General features: G+C 42.6%; 1 protein-coding gene across 3 annotated transcripts in view; it reads right to left on the bottom strand.

Annotated features, from left to right (window-relative positions):
- ZNF638 (zinc finger protein 638) overlaps positions 1-16,630 on the bottom strand; it is an 86,130-nt gene that overhangs the window by 47,150 nt on the left and 22,350 nt on the right. For 2 of the 3 annotated variants that reach the window (XM_042468532.1, XM_042468530.1), the window contains exons 2-8: positions 14,406-15,939; positions 10,248-10,309; positions 6,883-6,924; positions 5,863-6,164; positions 3,475-3,824; positions 2,714-2,860; positions 1,294-1,425 (exon numbers count right to left, since the gene is read on the bottom strand). In XM_042468532.1, coding sequence (XP_042324466.1) covers positions 1,294-1,425; positions 2,714-2,860; positions 3,475-3,824; positions 5,863-6,164; positions 6,883-6,924; positions 10,248-10,309; positions 14,406-15,939 — 2,569 coding nt within the window. The remainder of the gene's footprint in view (positions 1-1,293; positions 1,426-2,713; positions 2,861-3,474; positions 3,825-5,862; positions 6,165-6,882; positions 6,925-10,247; positions 10,310-14,405; positions 15,940-16,630) is intronic. The other variant, XM_042468531.1, reaches the window with a different exon arrangement.

Genomic DNA, 16,630 nt, shown 5'->3' with positions numbered 1-16,630 from the left:
GATATAGGATGGGGGACGCCTGGCTGAATGAGAGACTTATACAGTGGATCCTTGTTATATGTTGGGGTTTGGTTCCAAGATCCCCCGTGTATAACAAAATCTGTGTATGCTCAAGTCCCATTAAGTATAATGACAGAGCAAAATGGTGTCCCTTATAAAAAATGGAACATCAATGTAAATTTATACTTTTTTGGAACATTTTCAAACCGTGTATGCTTGAATCCGTGTATAAGAAGGGCCAACTGTATGTGTGAAAGGGATCTGGGAGTCCAAGCAGACCACAAGTTGAACATGAGTCAACTGTGCGATGCGGCAGCTAAAAAGGCCAGTGCACTTTTAGGCTGCATCAATAAAAGCATAGTGTCTAGATAAAGAGAAGTAATAGTGCCACTCTATTCTGCTTTGGTCAGGCCCCACCTGGAATATTGTGTCCAGTTCTGGGCACCAAAATTAAAAAAGGATATTGAGAAACTGGAGCGTGTCCAAAGGAGAGCGACTAAAATGCTGAAGGGTCTGGAAACCATAAAGACCTATGAGGAGAGATTTAGGGAGCTGGGGATGTTTAGCCTGGAGAAGAGAAGGTTCAGAGGTGATATGATAGCCCTGTTTAAATACTTGAAGGGATGTCATATTGAGGGGGGAACAAGCTTGTTTTCTGCTGCTCCAGAGAACAGGACCCAGTGGAGCAATGGCTGGAAGCTAAAGAGATTCCATCTCAACATTAGGAGGAACTTCCTGAGAGTAAGGGCTGTTTGACAGTGGAACACACTTCCTCAGAGAGTGATGGAGTCTCCTTCCTTAGAGGTCTTCAAACAGAGGCTGGATGGCCACCTGTCAGGGATGCTTTGACGGAGAGTTCCTGCATGGCAGGGGGTTGGAGTAGATGGCCCTTGTGGTCTCTTCCAACTCTATGATTCTATGAAGGATAGTACTACATGAACATTTCTCTTTCTTTTAAAATTTATCACTAATGTGAAGATGTATCCTTGTGGGCAAAAATTCTAGTCACACAGATACTCCTGGATTTGTTGTTGTGATGCACATTCAAGTCAAATCTCAATTAGGGTTCTAAAAATTTTCTTGACAAGATTTATCTTCCAGATGTTTGCCATTGCCTTCCTCTGAGGCTGAGAGAGTTGGATTTACCTACAGTCACCCAGTGGGTTTCCACTGTTCAGTGAGGATTTGAAACCTGGTCTCCTGGAGTTCTAACCCAACATACAAATCACAATATCACACACCTTAAATAAATACCAATCAACATTTAAACTGCCCCAGTATGTCTTTGCTTACCTGACTGGGAGACACTTTGGGCTTTTCTGCTACAGCTATTTTCACATGCTTCTTGTTAACCAGAACTGGAGCTGTTTCACCAAATTTGACAGCCGCTATCACTGCCTCCTTATAATTCATTTCAAGGTAGGCCTAATAGAAGAGAAGGGTTTTAAAAAACAACACACATCTGCTGTAGGAAGGGCAGTTTTGCTTTTCATTATCCTCTTTTAGAAAAGGAGTAACAGAGAACTGCCAAATGGGAACCAAGTGGACTGTGTTCCTGGAGACAGCAGGTAAATTTTCTTGCTTTTGAAACTGGTCTTGCAATGCATTTGTAACTAACAGTCCAGGATTCCTGCTAATAATCATATTCTAAAAACTTAAGAGGTCTTTACTAACAGGTTGAAGTTGACAAAACATCAACATTAATCCAGCAAAAATGCCAAGTTTAACCTTTAGCCACCTCACTTTTGGATTTTAATCACTTTTTCCGATATCTCCTCCCTCTGGGAAATAGAGGAATTTCCCAGCATTTAGGTTACTAACAGAAAAAAACATGCTTTTATAGTACATTTCTCTTAAAGTAAGCTTTCCTTGATGCAACATGGAAGCAGCTCTTAACAGAAAGTAGTGGAGAACCCAATAAAGGGAAAGGTTTTATCTTTCTAGAGATTAAGGCTTGATACCGACAGCCAAAATAAAGCTGCTTTGCAGGAATAGAGTGCAGCTTTGGTGCAGCTTCCAGACTCTTAGGATGCATGCATCATGTAAACACCCTACCTCCAAAGTGACTCGAAGCAGCTTTATTTTGGCTGTCTGTATAGAGCCTGAGTCTCTTTCTTATCTGAAATGCTTGGGGTGCGAGGTATTTAGGAATATCTGCATATACATAATAAGCTATCTTGGAGATGGGACCTAAGTCTAAACATGAAATTCATTTGTATCACATATTGTTCCATATATTCTTATACACATTGCCTGAAGGTCATTATATACACAGTATTTTTAATAATTTTGTGCATGAAACAAATGTTGTATACACTGAACCATTAGGAAGCAAAGGTGTCACTATCTCAGCTGTGGACATTTTTGGATTTTTGAGTATTCTGAATTTTGGAATTCTTGATAAGGGTAACTCAACTTGTTATCTTCATTTTGGAAGGAAAAAACAACAGGGCAAACCTCCTTGTACCAGGATATGAAAAAAACGGTACTGTAAGAAAAAATCCCAGACAGGCAGAGTTTGAAGTCCTGGTATTGAAAATAGAAATAAACAAAACAAAGGCACAAAGACAATCCCGCATGAGCCTGCATGGAAGACCCTGATTTGAATATATGCAGCTACTAGCTGTTCAAATACTACCAACTGCAATGTGACCTGCAGGGAAGATGAATTTATCATATAAATGTTGTACCAGAAACATAGTAAGTTACTTACCTCATTTTTAGAACGAAGCACTAAAATGTCACTGACTTTTCCAAAGGGCTGGACAATTTTTTTAATATCATGATCTGTATAGCCATCATCTGGTAAATCAGATATTCGAAGAACTGTGCCATAACTCCAGGCTTTCTCTGATAAAAGCTACAAATTAAAAATATTTTAAACCAACATTTTCATCCACTGAACTGATTTATGGGTTCTCGATCTCTCATATGCTGTCATGAGCACACAAACACACATTCAGTAAGAACTAAGATGATCCAAGTCATTTAAGAGCCACACAGAAAGGCAACAATGGATCAGGATTTCTTATTTGTTTCATCACATCCCTTGAAAACCAACCGAAATGTTTAGGGATGATATTTATGTAAAAAGACGTCTGATGATTCTATCGTATGGCATAACCAAAAGAAGGCAGGGATGGATTGTGTGAGCTGAACAATCTGGGATGCCCCCCTTGATGGCTCAAAGCTTGGACCATGAGGGCAGGGCACAGGTTTATTATTAAATAAATGCTTTGAGTCCCAGTTTTGGGGGGGAAGGGATACAAATGAATACAACAAATAGATAAAATAAATTATTTCAGAACAATAATGGCTTCTTCTCACAAAACAAAACAAAACAAAAAACCTTTCCCATTTTTTGTCCTATAAGGAAAAGCATGATGCCTCACTTGGGTACACTGTAGTAATGGCAGCCAAAACCCTTCGCCATCACCTTGACCTTACATTCAAAAAGAGAAAAATGTTACTGACCCGATTGTAAGGAACGGGGGTGCTTTTCTTTGGTTCCACTGCTGGTGCTTCCACAGCTTTCTTCTTCTCTTTCCCCTCGGCTGCTCGTCCTCCTTTGTTTGACCCACCAGCAGCTTCTGGACGCTTTGCTTTAGCATCTGATGAACCATGAGGAGATGGAGTTTCCTTCTTCGAAGACTTTGAAGGACTACTTAGCCTTTTTTTCACACTTCCAGGTGGCTTCCCTTGCTCTGCCGGCGTTCTCTTTGTTCCCAAACTCTCTCGGCTAGATGCGTGGTATGATTTCTGTTTATTGTACTGTTCAACAAAACGTGGCCCCAAACATTTCACCACAGCTTCAAAGGCCTCTTCTGGGGGGAAGGAAAAAAAGAACTCACTCTGTAAACTGTTTTGCTACACTCTGGAGTTTTAGTGTTGGCTGCAACAATAAAAAGGTCTAGAAACGATGTCCTCTGAGGAGCAGCTTAGGGAGCTGGGTCTGTTTAGACTAGAAAAGAGGAAGTTAAGGGGTGACATGACAGCCATGTTTAAAAATTGGAAGGAAATCATACTGAGGATGGAGCATCCTTCACTGATGAGTGGGGAGGGTACAGCTGCCCCTATTTGGAAACCTCAAGCCCTCTGACTCTACTTCACCTCCTCCACATCAAGGTGCAGGGGAGAAAAAGAGAGAGAAATTGCTCCTGTTTTTGAAAAAGTCTAAGATATCCCCAGGACCAACAGAGTACCTGGGAAATCCCCATCTCCTTATACTATCTAGAATCATTGCAGGATAAACTCATGACTACATGTGCCTTATCTTTTAAAAAAGCCAACGTAGCTGCTCACAGCCCCACAAAAAGGCAGAGGGAGACTCACAGCCCTTTAAACTTGAAGAGGATTCTTGCAACATGTAGCTTCTTTCCCATTATGATTCCACAGCAGGTGCTGATGGCGAGATCCAAGACACTCCCTCTACCTACAGAAAACTCATCTGCCACTACAGAAAATCCTGAGCAATTCCTCACCGGAGCAAGGAGGCATGCTTCCTGGCATCACTTCTTGCTCCTTCTTGTGCTCCTCAAAGAAATACCTGGCTGGGGATCACACTGGATACCCTTGAGCTTGCCTGTGCATTTAATAGTTGCATCCGCACTGCAGAAATAATCCGGTTTGACACTGTTTTAACTGCTGTGGCTCAGTGCTATGAATTCTGTGAACTGTAGTTTTGTGAGACATTTAGCCTTCTCTGTCAGAGATCCCTGGTGCTATTACAAACTACAAATCTCAGGATTCCACAGCAGTGAGCCATGGCAGCCAAAGTGGTGTCAAGCTGGATTATTTCTGCAGTGCAGATGCAACCTTAGAAGACAAAGTGATTCCTTGGTGGAGTCTAACACAGTTTCCCCCCCTGCAAGGACACCCAGTGTTTAGCTTTATTGCATGGCCACCTTCCCCATCCTGAATCACAGAACAGCTGCCTCAGATTTCTTGTACAACTACCAGAATTTGGGGGGCTTGAGTGTTTCCTTTGTGTGTACTACCAGGTTGAGCTTCTGCAGCCAGGCCTAATAATGGCCAGAAAAGAATAAAAACACCAGGGACTAAACCCAGAACTGAGTTCAAAGTCATCACATTCTGCTATCAGAGTCAAGCTTGACCTTCCCCAAGAAACTACAAAAGAAAATAACAAAAACAGAAGACTCAGTCCAAACATGAACTAACTGGCTTTGAAACTTTGCTTTCCCTGCACAGCACAGAATGCTAAAGGATGATGCTTTGCCAAGTCATTGCTACATTACAAAACAAATGCAGCATAAATCAGTAGACGATTAATCTCTTCTCTTTCCACTCAACCATGCACATTTTATTGCTTTCCCTTTTGGAATGAACAACAGAAATATCCACATGAAAAGAATTAGTGGTCCCTCCCCATCTGCTGGGGTTAGGGCTGAAGGATCCCTGTGAATGTGGAAAAACTGCAAATAAAAAACACTATTCTTTTTACCCAAGGAAATACCTCTCTAGGAATCGTCAGGTCCTCCAAGGCAACTCTAAGATCAGTATCTGCTAGAAGCTGATCACAGAATCATGCTGGAGGACCTACAAATGCCTAGAGCAGTGTTTTCTCTAGGAACTTCTAGGTTCTCCAGCACAACTCTATGATCAACCTCTACCAGGACCTAGTGATGCGCAGAGAGAACATATTAATCAAAACCACAATTAATCAAATCAGCAAAAGTCAAAGCTGCAGATCTGGAAGGCCAACTGTATCATGCAGCCAAATTTAAAGCAGGATAGTTGTTTAAAACAGAGGCTACATGAAATAAAAACTACAGCCTGAAGTTCCCACTGCTTTACCCAAGGATTCTGCATCTGTAACTAAAAGTTCTCTAACGTCCACCTTACCTGGAGAGCGAGATGATCTCCTTGGTCCTCTCTCTCGACTAAAAGACCTGCGAAAGCGTGAGCTGGTGGTCAAATGTCGCCGTGGAGACCTTGACCTATACCTAGGACTAGATAGTCGCCTTGGACTACGGCTCCGTGGCCTACTTCGACTGCGTGGCCTATTTGTTCTGTAACGCCTGGGGCTCCTGGATCGTGACCGACTCTGATGTCTGTAGCCAGAACTTGAGCGTCTTGAACGTTCGGGACTAAAACTGGTGGAACGTCGCCTGACGGAATGGTTCTCCTTTCTGTCGCTTTCCCTTCTACAAACAGAACATTTATTAAAGTAAAAAAGAATAAAGGCAACTATTAAACAGGTCAAACACTCATTCAGATGTTAGGAGAGGATAATAAGGAAGGAACAGTACAGTATAAGGGACCTAGGCTGCCTCTGCACTGCAGAAATAATGCAGTTTGTCACCACTTTAACTGCCATGGCACTATCCTACAGAAACTTGGGATTTGTAGTTTTGTGAGCTATTTAGCCTTCTCTATCAGAGAGCTCTGGTGCTAGATAAAACTACAAATCCCAGGATTCTGTACCATGGCTGTTAAAGTGGTGTGAACTGCATTATTTCTGCAGTGTAGCTGCAGCCTAGGTCCCTTATACGGTACTTTCTTTATTATCCTCTCCACAAGCAAAGAATAACTAGAATGAGTATCTTACCAGTCACAAATAGTTTTTTAGAAGATGAATTTGAAAAAGAAAAACAGTAAAGCTATCATTTTCTTTTTTTAAAGATAAATTGTACATCTACTGATTCTGGAAAGCAACATGAGCTTGAATGGAAGAAGCTAGGAATGAATGCCCCAGGATTACTGAAGTTAACTTAACCTAGATCTGGACTAAGAAAATTCTCACAAGGCATGGAAATCAGCAGGAGACAAGCCAGACAGTTTTAAAACCTTTAAGAAGGTGGAGACCACTCTATTCTTTTTTTTTTAAAGGCACTCTCAAAATCAACCATATTTTAAAGTTACCTTTTGGATGAAGAATGAGACTCTGGATTCCAGTCAGGATATCTGTTTTGAGAATAAAACTGTCAGTACAGGAAGCTAGCCAGTTACATTACTACTTGAACATTACATGCTGCATAGCATTTTCATAGTGGCATGTTTCTACAAACAATTACCTCCTTGACTGTCCACAGCAATGTGTCTGGATGTTGCAGGTACTGTCTAAGGCAGGGGTAGGCAACCTGCGGCCCGGATGCGGCCCGGCAAGGCCTTGGGACTGGACCCAACCTGGTCCTGCCGCTGATTGCCACTGAGGCCTTTGGCCTCTTGCGCGAGGGGCATGGTGGGGCAATTGTCTATAGAAGCCTCAGAAACATGCATTTATCTTAACAATTTTTAAAAAATCAGCAAATTTTTTCACGTGTCCTCCATTTTTTATAAAAAAAGTGTCCTCCATTTGAAAATTTGTCCTACATTTGTCCCGGTTTCTTTCTTTATTTAATTTTTTTTAAAAAATTATTTAATTATTTATTTTTTGGCTTCGGCCCCCCAGTTGTCTGAGGGACAGCAACCCGGCCCCCAGCTCAAAAAGGTTGCCTACCCTTGGTCTAAGGCCTCTCCTTTTAATCTGCACCATTAAATAAGACTTAGGCCCATTAAGGCCAGCATGGGGGCAGAGTTGGGACATAGCATCCCCACGAAGCATGCCCTAGCTCTGCCCCATGGCACTGAACCACACAGCGCACAACATCATGGCGCTCCTCCGGTGCTGTCTCTGCATGATGTAGCCCTGAAGGAGCACCGCCAAGCTGCGGCAAAGTGGCTATTGCGCACATTGCAGTGTGCAAAAAGGAACCATTTTTTGCGGCTCCTTCTTGCGCCCTGCAAAGGCCAGATCAGGGCTGCAACATACAGTTGCCATGGCCCCAATCTAGCTAGGAAAGGGGTGGCATCGCACTGCTTCTTAGGGGCTGTCTGTATAGCCCCTTAGAAACGTTTTAATAGACAAATAAGGAAATAACCATTTCCTCATTTCATGTCTACCCAAGGCTTTGCTTCTTTCTTCAAAGCAAGAATTGAAACAATTCCCTCCATGTTCTTTTCCTCTCTTCCACCCTTTCAATTTCCCTTCCTCTTAATGTCCCTCAACCCCTTCCTCACATGGGATCCCTATGGGTCATTCCCACACTCAAAGATTTATTGCTCCAGAACGCACTCTGGGAGGTGGCGTGGAGGGGTTTTGTACCATGTTTAGAGATCTCCAGATGGCAAAAACCAATTTGGCAAAAACCTCCACATGCTCTCATTCCCCCGACAGGCAAAGACTTTTAAATATATATATATATATATTGGCAGGCCTTTGGCTTTTAAACTGAAGGAGGCAGAAGTCCACATGCTAATGGTGTCTGCTGTGATTTAATCTTTTTTATAAGTACACTATGTTTTAAAAGTATGCTTTAAATGACTATAGCATTGTGTTTTTAACAGAATTGTTTAATGGCTTTTTAAAAAAACCTTTGAACAGAAATGTTTAGTTGTATACCATTTTGTTTTTAACTTGTTGTAAGCTGCTGTCGGCCCCACGTCAGGAGAAAGGAAGGAGAATAAACAAATAAATAAGAAAGGCAGAAAGAAAGAACACAAGAGACATCCTACAAAGTCTGGCAACCTGAACAGCAGGACAAGAATGCAACAGTCCTTCCTGTCTATGCTTATACACTGATATTGCAATCAATGTTAAAAACCCAGCACAATTGTGCTTTCTAGCCCTTGTCATAGACCAGGGGTAGGCAACCTACGGCCCATGGGCCGGATGTGGCCCGGCGAGGCCTTGGGACCGGCCCCAGCCCAGTCCTGCCGCCGATTGCCACCGGGGCCTTTTGGGGCCAATTGTCTATAGAAGCCTCAGAAACATGCATTTATATTAACATTTTTTAAAAAATCAGCAATTTTTCACGTGTCCTCCATTATTTTTAAAAGTCCTCCATTTGAAAATTTTGTCCTACATTTGTCCCAGTTTATTTATATATTTTTTAAAAAATTAAATTATTTCATTATTTATTTTTTGGCTTCGCCCCCCCCCCCCAGTTGTCTGAGGGACAGCAACCCGGCACTCGGCTCAAAAAGGTTGCCTACCCCTGTCATAGACAGTTACACACAGTTAGCTCTGTAGTGGGCCAGCAATGGTATAACAAAACATGTGTGACTCTTGTCAGATCAGTTTCCTTCCTGAACAGGAGTAAGCAAGCACACTAGGGGCACAAGTAACACTTAGATTATCAATGATGGGGCCAGAAGAATCCCCAACATATGAGTCATCTTAGTGTGTTTTCATAGGCACCGCTCCATCCAACACAAGCTGAACCCTCTCCTTATGTCAGCAGTAGTAACCAATCTTGCCTCATTTAAATTTCTGTTTGCTCAACCCCAGTTCACTGTGGATAATATGTAGTCCACATTTTAATCTCTGAAATGATTCTAGCCTCTTCTCACCTTTTAACTTTTAAAACTAATTCCCTAATCACTTGGAAATCCCCTCTTCTGAAATTGAACATGTCTATGTTGGACGCTGCAGGCATTTCCCGCTTGCACGCCCGCTGAAATGTCCCATTGGATGATCAGAACGGGAACATGCAAAATATAACTGAAACTCTAGTACCAGAGGCAGTATGCCTCCATGTATCATTTGTTGCTGGAGAATATAGGTGATGCTGAGAAAAGCATTAGGCCTGACCCAGAAGGGCTTTTCTTTTATTGTAATTACAGTATGACCCCCACATCTGCAGGATGGATATCTGCAGTTTCATTTATCCATATCCTAAAAAATATGTTCTCTCTAGGCATTTTCTAGGTCCTCCAGTGCGATTCTGTAGTATGCTTCTAGAGGAAGCTGACCACCAAGTTGTGCTGGAAGACCTAGAAATGCCTAGAGCGGTGTTCTCTAAAGGAATCACAAGGTCTTACAGCACCACTCTATGGGTGACTTACTCCTGAAGCCATTCAATTCAATAGGGTTCATGATTATCCATGGTTCTGTGTTTCCATGAATTTATCCCCCGCCTCACAGATACAGAGATCATACTGTATATGTAACCCACGTAAAAATGCAACATATTACTAAGCCAGGATTTCACAGCACTTATTCCCATCATCCACAGATGGGGAGTGTACACCAGCATAATGAGAGAATACCTTGCTGGTGAAGGGTGATTCACGAACACGATCCAGCCACTAAATTACATGGTATAAAACTATCAGAGCAGTAAAGCACAATGTACAAAATTCAGTGGTTCCTTGTTGTGAGCAGTCATTAAAACGAGCACATTAATAAAGCATGGGAATCACATGCAACACCACATGATCAGTGCACAAATCAAATGAGGCCTTACTGTTGGCGCAGCTGACGGCAACTCTCTATATGGGCTGAGGAATTCTGATGCTGAATCCAATCCTAGAGAAGGAAAGAAAGCAGCCACATATCATGGACAGAGCACTATCATTACTGAATTGTGGACAGATCCCCACTGCACTTATCTTTCACAATGCATTCATGTTTCAAGTACAAAATGGTGCATGCTTTTCACCTATCCCTCTCTTTATCCTCACAGCAATGCAGTAATATTCAGGTCTGTCTGAAATGAGTAAACAAAAACTCACCTTTTTGTTTCAAAAATACGATCCAGAAGGCAGTTTAGGAGATACACAATGAGAGAAATGTGAAGGGAACACATAACAAGCAATGGTGTTCTGAGGGGGTTCAAATTCGAGGCAAGTGGATTGCTGGCATCACGGCAGTAGGGTACTTTTAACACTGGCCCTGGAGGACCCATATGCTGATAGGAACACCACAGCGGTCACAAACACAACTGGCATGGTGCTACAGTGTGTTGCCTGGGACAGAGAAAGGCAATGCAACTCTGGCTGGCTGCTCCAGCAATCAAGTCTCCATTCAAACATAGTGCTATAGGATGAGCAGGGAGCACTAACAGGAGTAGGTGGGAAGGGACAGCAGCATTCATACTACAGAGCCATAATATTATATGTCATAAAACTCCTCTGCATAACTCTCATGCATTTTAAGTAAACTGAAGACGTTAAATGTTACAGAACTGAAGTACTGTGAGAGACCACTGATCGTGTACAAAGTCCTGGGGGGAAAAATCTGTTTTCTCCCATGACCATTAAAATATATTGTAAGATGCTGTCAGTCCCTACGCCCAAGATCCTGAAAGCCACAGAAATCACAAGACACCGTCTCAGCAGGACTTTGCTGTCCTCAACAGTCTGGAGACCAACAGGAAACGGCAGGGAGAAGAAGGCAGCGAGGGAGAGACTTTGCCCAGAAGAGGAGCATCTCTTGGAAGATTTCTTCTTCCTTTCTTTTCTACCAAGTATTAGATAATGGACCTGCAGGCAGGGAATGCCTTCTCTTTCCATTTATGTACAGTAAAATGCTTAGGAAAATCTTGCACATTTTAAAAGCATATAATCAAACTAACAACAAATATGTACAATTTCCCCTCTGGATCCATGGATTTTTTTTATCCTTGGATTCAAGCACTGACGGCTTGAAAATATTTTTAAAATACATGAATTCCAAAAATCAAACCTTGATTTTGCCATTTTTTATAAGGCACACAATTTTTGCTAAGCCACTGTATAAAATGGGACTTGAGCATCCGCGGATTTTGGTATTCTGGAAACAAACCTCAGCCAATAGCAAGGGGCCACTGTGTTATAATTCAAAACTCCGTCATATTATTCAGTTGAGCTTTCTGAGCCTATGGACTAGTGCTAGGAGCAAATAAAGACTGGAGCAAACTGATCACTTTAAGAGAAATATAACTATAATATATGTGGAAAAATGAACTTCTGGGAAAACTGAGTGCTACTTCCAAGGCTGTCATTTGGGGTAGAGTATTAGGAGGCAAATCCCAATGAACAAAAAGGATGAAGACTCACACTATAAAATAGTTAAAATTCAGTCCTTAATATGAATCACATACCTGAATATATTAACACGTCACCACATATTGTGTATTCTAGCTGCTGCAAGGCAAGAGGAGAAAATGCTACCTGTTCCAGGCCCTGGAAACGTGTGTAGATGTGTAGGCATATAATCTGAAGGCATGCAACTAACAGAAGTTTATGGAAATGCCATTTCATATCTATTTCAGAATTATCAGAGGCCTAAAAATATAATGAAACTTAGAAACGAAAATAAAATTGTTACTGAAAATCTCCATTTGTCTCAAGATTTCTAGCAACATCCTATTTCTGTGTTCCTGGGATCATCCCACTCCTTCAAATAAATAGTCTCGTTAAATGTTGATATCTGGCTTTATTTGTGACAGACAAGATGACAACCAGCAGTGCCTGTCCTCAATAGAGCTATATTTTTGAAGCAGTATAAAAAAGCAAATACAGTGGTACCTCGGGATACGAAATACCCAGGTTACGAAATTTTCGGGATACGAAAAAATCCCATAGGGAATTATTGTTTCGGGTTACGAATGTTTTTTTGGGTTACAAAAAAACTTTTGGTGCTTTTTTCGGCTTTTTCGCACGGAATCGCGGCTTTTCCCCATTAGCGCCTATGGCAATTCGGCTTACGAAGGCTTTTCGGGTTACGAAAGCGGCCGCGTTACGAATTAATTTCGTAACCCGAGGCACCACTGTACATTTATGGTCAGTGAGCTTTCTCATTGCTAATTTAAGGATCAGAGCAATTTAGCAGCACACAGGTCCCATGAGAAAAATTATGACACTTCCATTTCAATGAAGAGTGACTATAGTCCAAAACACAATGCAGAAATAATCCAGTTTGAAATCATTTTAATTGCCATGGCTCAGTGCTAGGGAACCCTGGGAATTGTAGTTTATTGTGGCACCAGAGCTCTCTGACAGAGAAGGCTCAATGTCTCACAGAACTACAGTTCCCAGATTTCTCTAGCATTGAGCCCAGGCAGTTAAAGTGCTCCCAGACTGGACTATTTCTGCAGTGTGTTTTGGACCCAACTTGCTCTAGATCTGACATTCTACCCTTTCCATCTATTCGTACCTATTTTCTCATGCAAGTAACCATTAATCTGCCAGTCTAAACTGACTAAACAGCTGGAGTAATATTTAAAGTTCTAAAATACACTGCCTGAAGCTGTAGTCCAAGTAAGCTTTCAGAGTCTGCCTTTATTCTGGGCCTTTAAAAGACTCAAGGCCCCTCAAAGAGCCTGCAAATGTCAGCTGCACCCAACAGCGGCTTTTGGCACTTCCAAGCCACTGGAATGAAAATCTGGTCATGCACATATGGATGTGTATGGACACAAACACAAATGCGCCCCATTGACCACATGCTATCCCCATGGGTCAATGCTGTTTTGCCCCCAAATAAACTCTAGGGGATATATGGGGCATTTTTGCTATGTTTTGGAGTCCTCGGGCCCCTGAAGGCATAACCCTTGCTGGTTATGACCTATAAAGCCCTCTATGGCTCAGGTCCATGCTATTTGGCAGACAGTTTTTCCTTGCATGAACTGCTTTGGCTCTAAGATCTTCAGGGGAGACTCTCCTCTTAGTCCCACCAGCATCACAAACACAGTTGGTGGGGACACAAGAGAAGAGGGCCTCCTCAGTGGCTGCCCTTGGATGCTAGGATTCCCAGAGAGACCAGAACAGCCTCTTCCTTCTTGTCCTTCTGCCGGCAGGTTAAAACCTTCTTATGCAGACAGGCTCTAAAACCAGGAGGTTTTTAAAGAACTGTCTTGGGTGCTGTGTTGTTTTAAAGTGTTTTAAACAGTTTTATCTTTTTAAACTGTATTTTACTCTTTTAACAAGCAATCTATTTTAATATTGTAATAATTTAATTCTATTTTAAGTTTCTATGCTTTTAACTGTACTGTTCTTTTAATATCGTGAGCTGCTCTGGGTCCCAGTTTTGGGGAAAGAGCGGGATACAAATAAATATAATAAACAGGCACAGAAGAGGAATTTCTAAAAATAGAGAGACTAGGAAGTGGCCCTGAAAGCCACATACTCTGAAAGGGCAAAAACATCACTCACATCCCTGGAACACGTTTGGCAGCAAGGAAAGAAATGATTATTCATTTTTAAAGGGGCCAGATAGCCCTCCAACTTCTCTTCAGCCCCCAATTGTTCAACACTTGCCCATCCAGTTTAGATGGCACTGCGGTGTAAGACAAGACAAGGTGCCCCAGCATTAGACCATGGCAGCACTGAGGACTGTGCAATCCTAAGCCACCCCTATTTATATTAAGGGCTTTAAACTACTGCTCCCTTGACACAGAGTAGTTCCTAATGGTTCTATTTGCTCTGTCAAGTCTGCAATCTCTAAATAATTAGTGGCTACAGCTGCAGAGGTTTCTTTAGAAACAGCCAGACATAACTGAAGCATACTGTCCAGATCAGACAAAGCATTTATTTCCAATCTTGTCGGTTGCTGGACATCTCAGGGAAATAAAGATCTAAGTCAATGCACAGGACACGCTGTGTATACATGTACGCAATGATCTGTGAGGAGAAAAATGACTCACCTTCAAATGTCTACATTCTACATTACAGAGAGAACACATATGTGGAAATATTCTCGGAGACGCTGCGTAGTAGTCGTTCATCATCGACGGTGTTGGCAGCCTCTTCATCTTCTGGGCATCTGCCTGTGTGAAAACTGGAAGCCAAGAGGCTTTCACCACACCGAAAGGAGACTTGATAGAACCGTCATCTTCTTTCTGGAACGTTTTCTGGCCACTGCTCGACCCAGATGGAGCATTAGGAAGATCAGCTCTGGATTCATGATGAATCCTGTCATGCCTGTTTACATCCCCAATTACTTCGGGTGCGAAAGGGGGCGGTGGCTGGTTCATGGTTGATATCATGGGTGGAGCAACAGATGGAGGAGGCAAAGCGTGCTGGACAACCGGAGGCATCACAGGCGGAGGTACCACAGGTGGCATCATGGGCACCGCCTTTCCAGCTGAAGGGAGGCATAATCCAGGTACCGTGTTGGAGGTATCCATGGGGAAAAAGGACTGGGAAGTCGGTGTGCTTCTCTGGAATCCCAGCTGTCTTATGACTTCTTCAACGGCACTCAACTGCTTACTAGTTATACCTCTGGGTGCAGCCATCATTGAGGCAGGCTGCATTGTCTGAAACCCTTTTACACTCCCTTCAGTTCGTACATCTGAGTTGTAGTCTCGGACTTCAAGGGGCCCTTCGGCATATCCGTACTTGCTTTCGTGCCCGTAATCAATTACCTTGCTCTTCACCATGGAACCACGGCTGTCATCACCATGAATGCTCTCCTTTTCTCTGCTCTGAGAAGGTAAACCAGGTAGCTGGTAAGTCACTTTGCGCATGCGGATGTCCCTCAAGATTAAAGGCATGTTTTCAGGTGTTAGCTGGTCATCAGGATAGCGACTAAGTTCTTCCAAGTCTTCATTAGATAAGCCAAAGCTCGCCAAGATACTTGAGGCGCTCTCATTTGTGTAATGGCCAGGAACGGTTGGGGGGTGCTCTGCCATCCTTCCTGCAGCAGGCTGGCTCTGACTATTATTTCCAGAGGAGAATGAGCCATCCCATCGAGGAGCACATCCTTCTTCTTTCTGTTGCTGCTCCATGTTCATTCTGTCTCCTGCTTGTCTAGGATCCATCCTGTGTTGAATGTCCTGAATGTTCGGCCTTGAAAATGCTGGCCTCATTTCCGCCCCCATGAATCTTTGGGGTATTCTGTGAGTAGGACTCGGTGGGAGCTGCTTCTGAAGGCCTCCCGGCCCAGGTCCTGGCCCCTGAAAAGGCCCACGTGGCATTGGGCCAGGTGCATTAGGCCCCCTTGGCCTGGGAGGCATGTTTCCTCTAGGGTTAAACATGGCAACTTTCAGGAACGCCTCATTTAGCAAAGCGTAAGATGCTATAGAGTGGTTTGAAGCAACCGAGTTCAACTGATGAAGAGCCAATTGTGTCTTAATGTGAGCAAGCTGCAAAGGAGGAGGGCCCAAGAGAAATGGGCTGCCAACACCAAGGTTCAGAGAATTCACAAGCGGCGCAAAACTTTCCAAGAACACCACAAAGCTGAAAGTTAAAACACACAAAAATTAGGTTACATTGATCTTTCAATCTACGGTTTAAGGTGGTTCTACTGCCTGCAGGGAAATGCTTGGAAAATTCATTGCTTTTTTAAAAAATGGCAACTCGTTTGAGCAAATGGAATAATTTATTTCAGCCATGGATCAATTTGTGGTTCTTACATAATTAGGCTGTTTATGTATCACAGCCTTTTCATCAAATAGCCTTTATACTTAACTCAAACGCCAAGTGAAGCAAAGGTTTTCAAACACTGAAAACCTTTGTGGCTTCATTATATCCTACCAGACTCTGAAGAGCCACTTACTTACAATGTCAAAAAGAAATACAAACTGCAATGCAAATACGTACCTAAGACTGAGTGTGCAACCCTCTAAATATTTACTAGCGCATAAGTTGCCTTGAATTCACAATTAAGTCAATACATACAGGCTTGCTCTATACAACCTGTTGTTTCTGACAGTTGCAGCAGCAGTGTTACCCCTGTGACCCAATTCACTATGAAATGAAGGGAACAAATCGCATGTACCATATACACCGGGCGATTAAAAAAGAAAGGGGCAAAACCGAGTAAGAACAGCTTGACTTGAGTACCATTCCTTTTGAATAACCCCAAAGCTGTGTCTAAGTCAACCACCGTCAGGAAGAAATATGGCATTTTTCTTGCCATGATTTTGGT

This window comes from Sceloporus undulatus, chromosome 5 (assembly GCF_019175285.1).
Source record: "Sceloporus undulatus isolate JIND9_A2432 ecotype Alabama chromosome 5, SceUnd_v1.1, whole genome shotgun sequence".
Taxonomy (NCBI): domain Eukaryota; kingdom Metazoa; phylum Chordata; class Lepidosauria; order Squamata; family Phrynosomatidae; genus Sceloporus; species Sceloporus undulatus.
The sequence above is the reverse complement of the archived record's forward strand: the minus strand, read 5'-3'. Positions and strand labels throughout refer to the sequence as shown.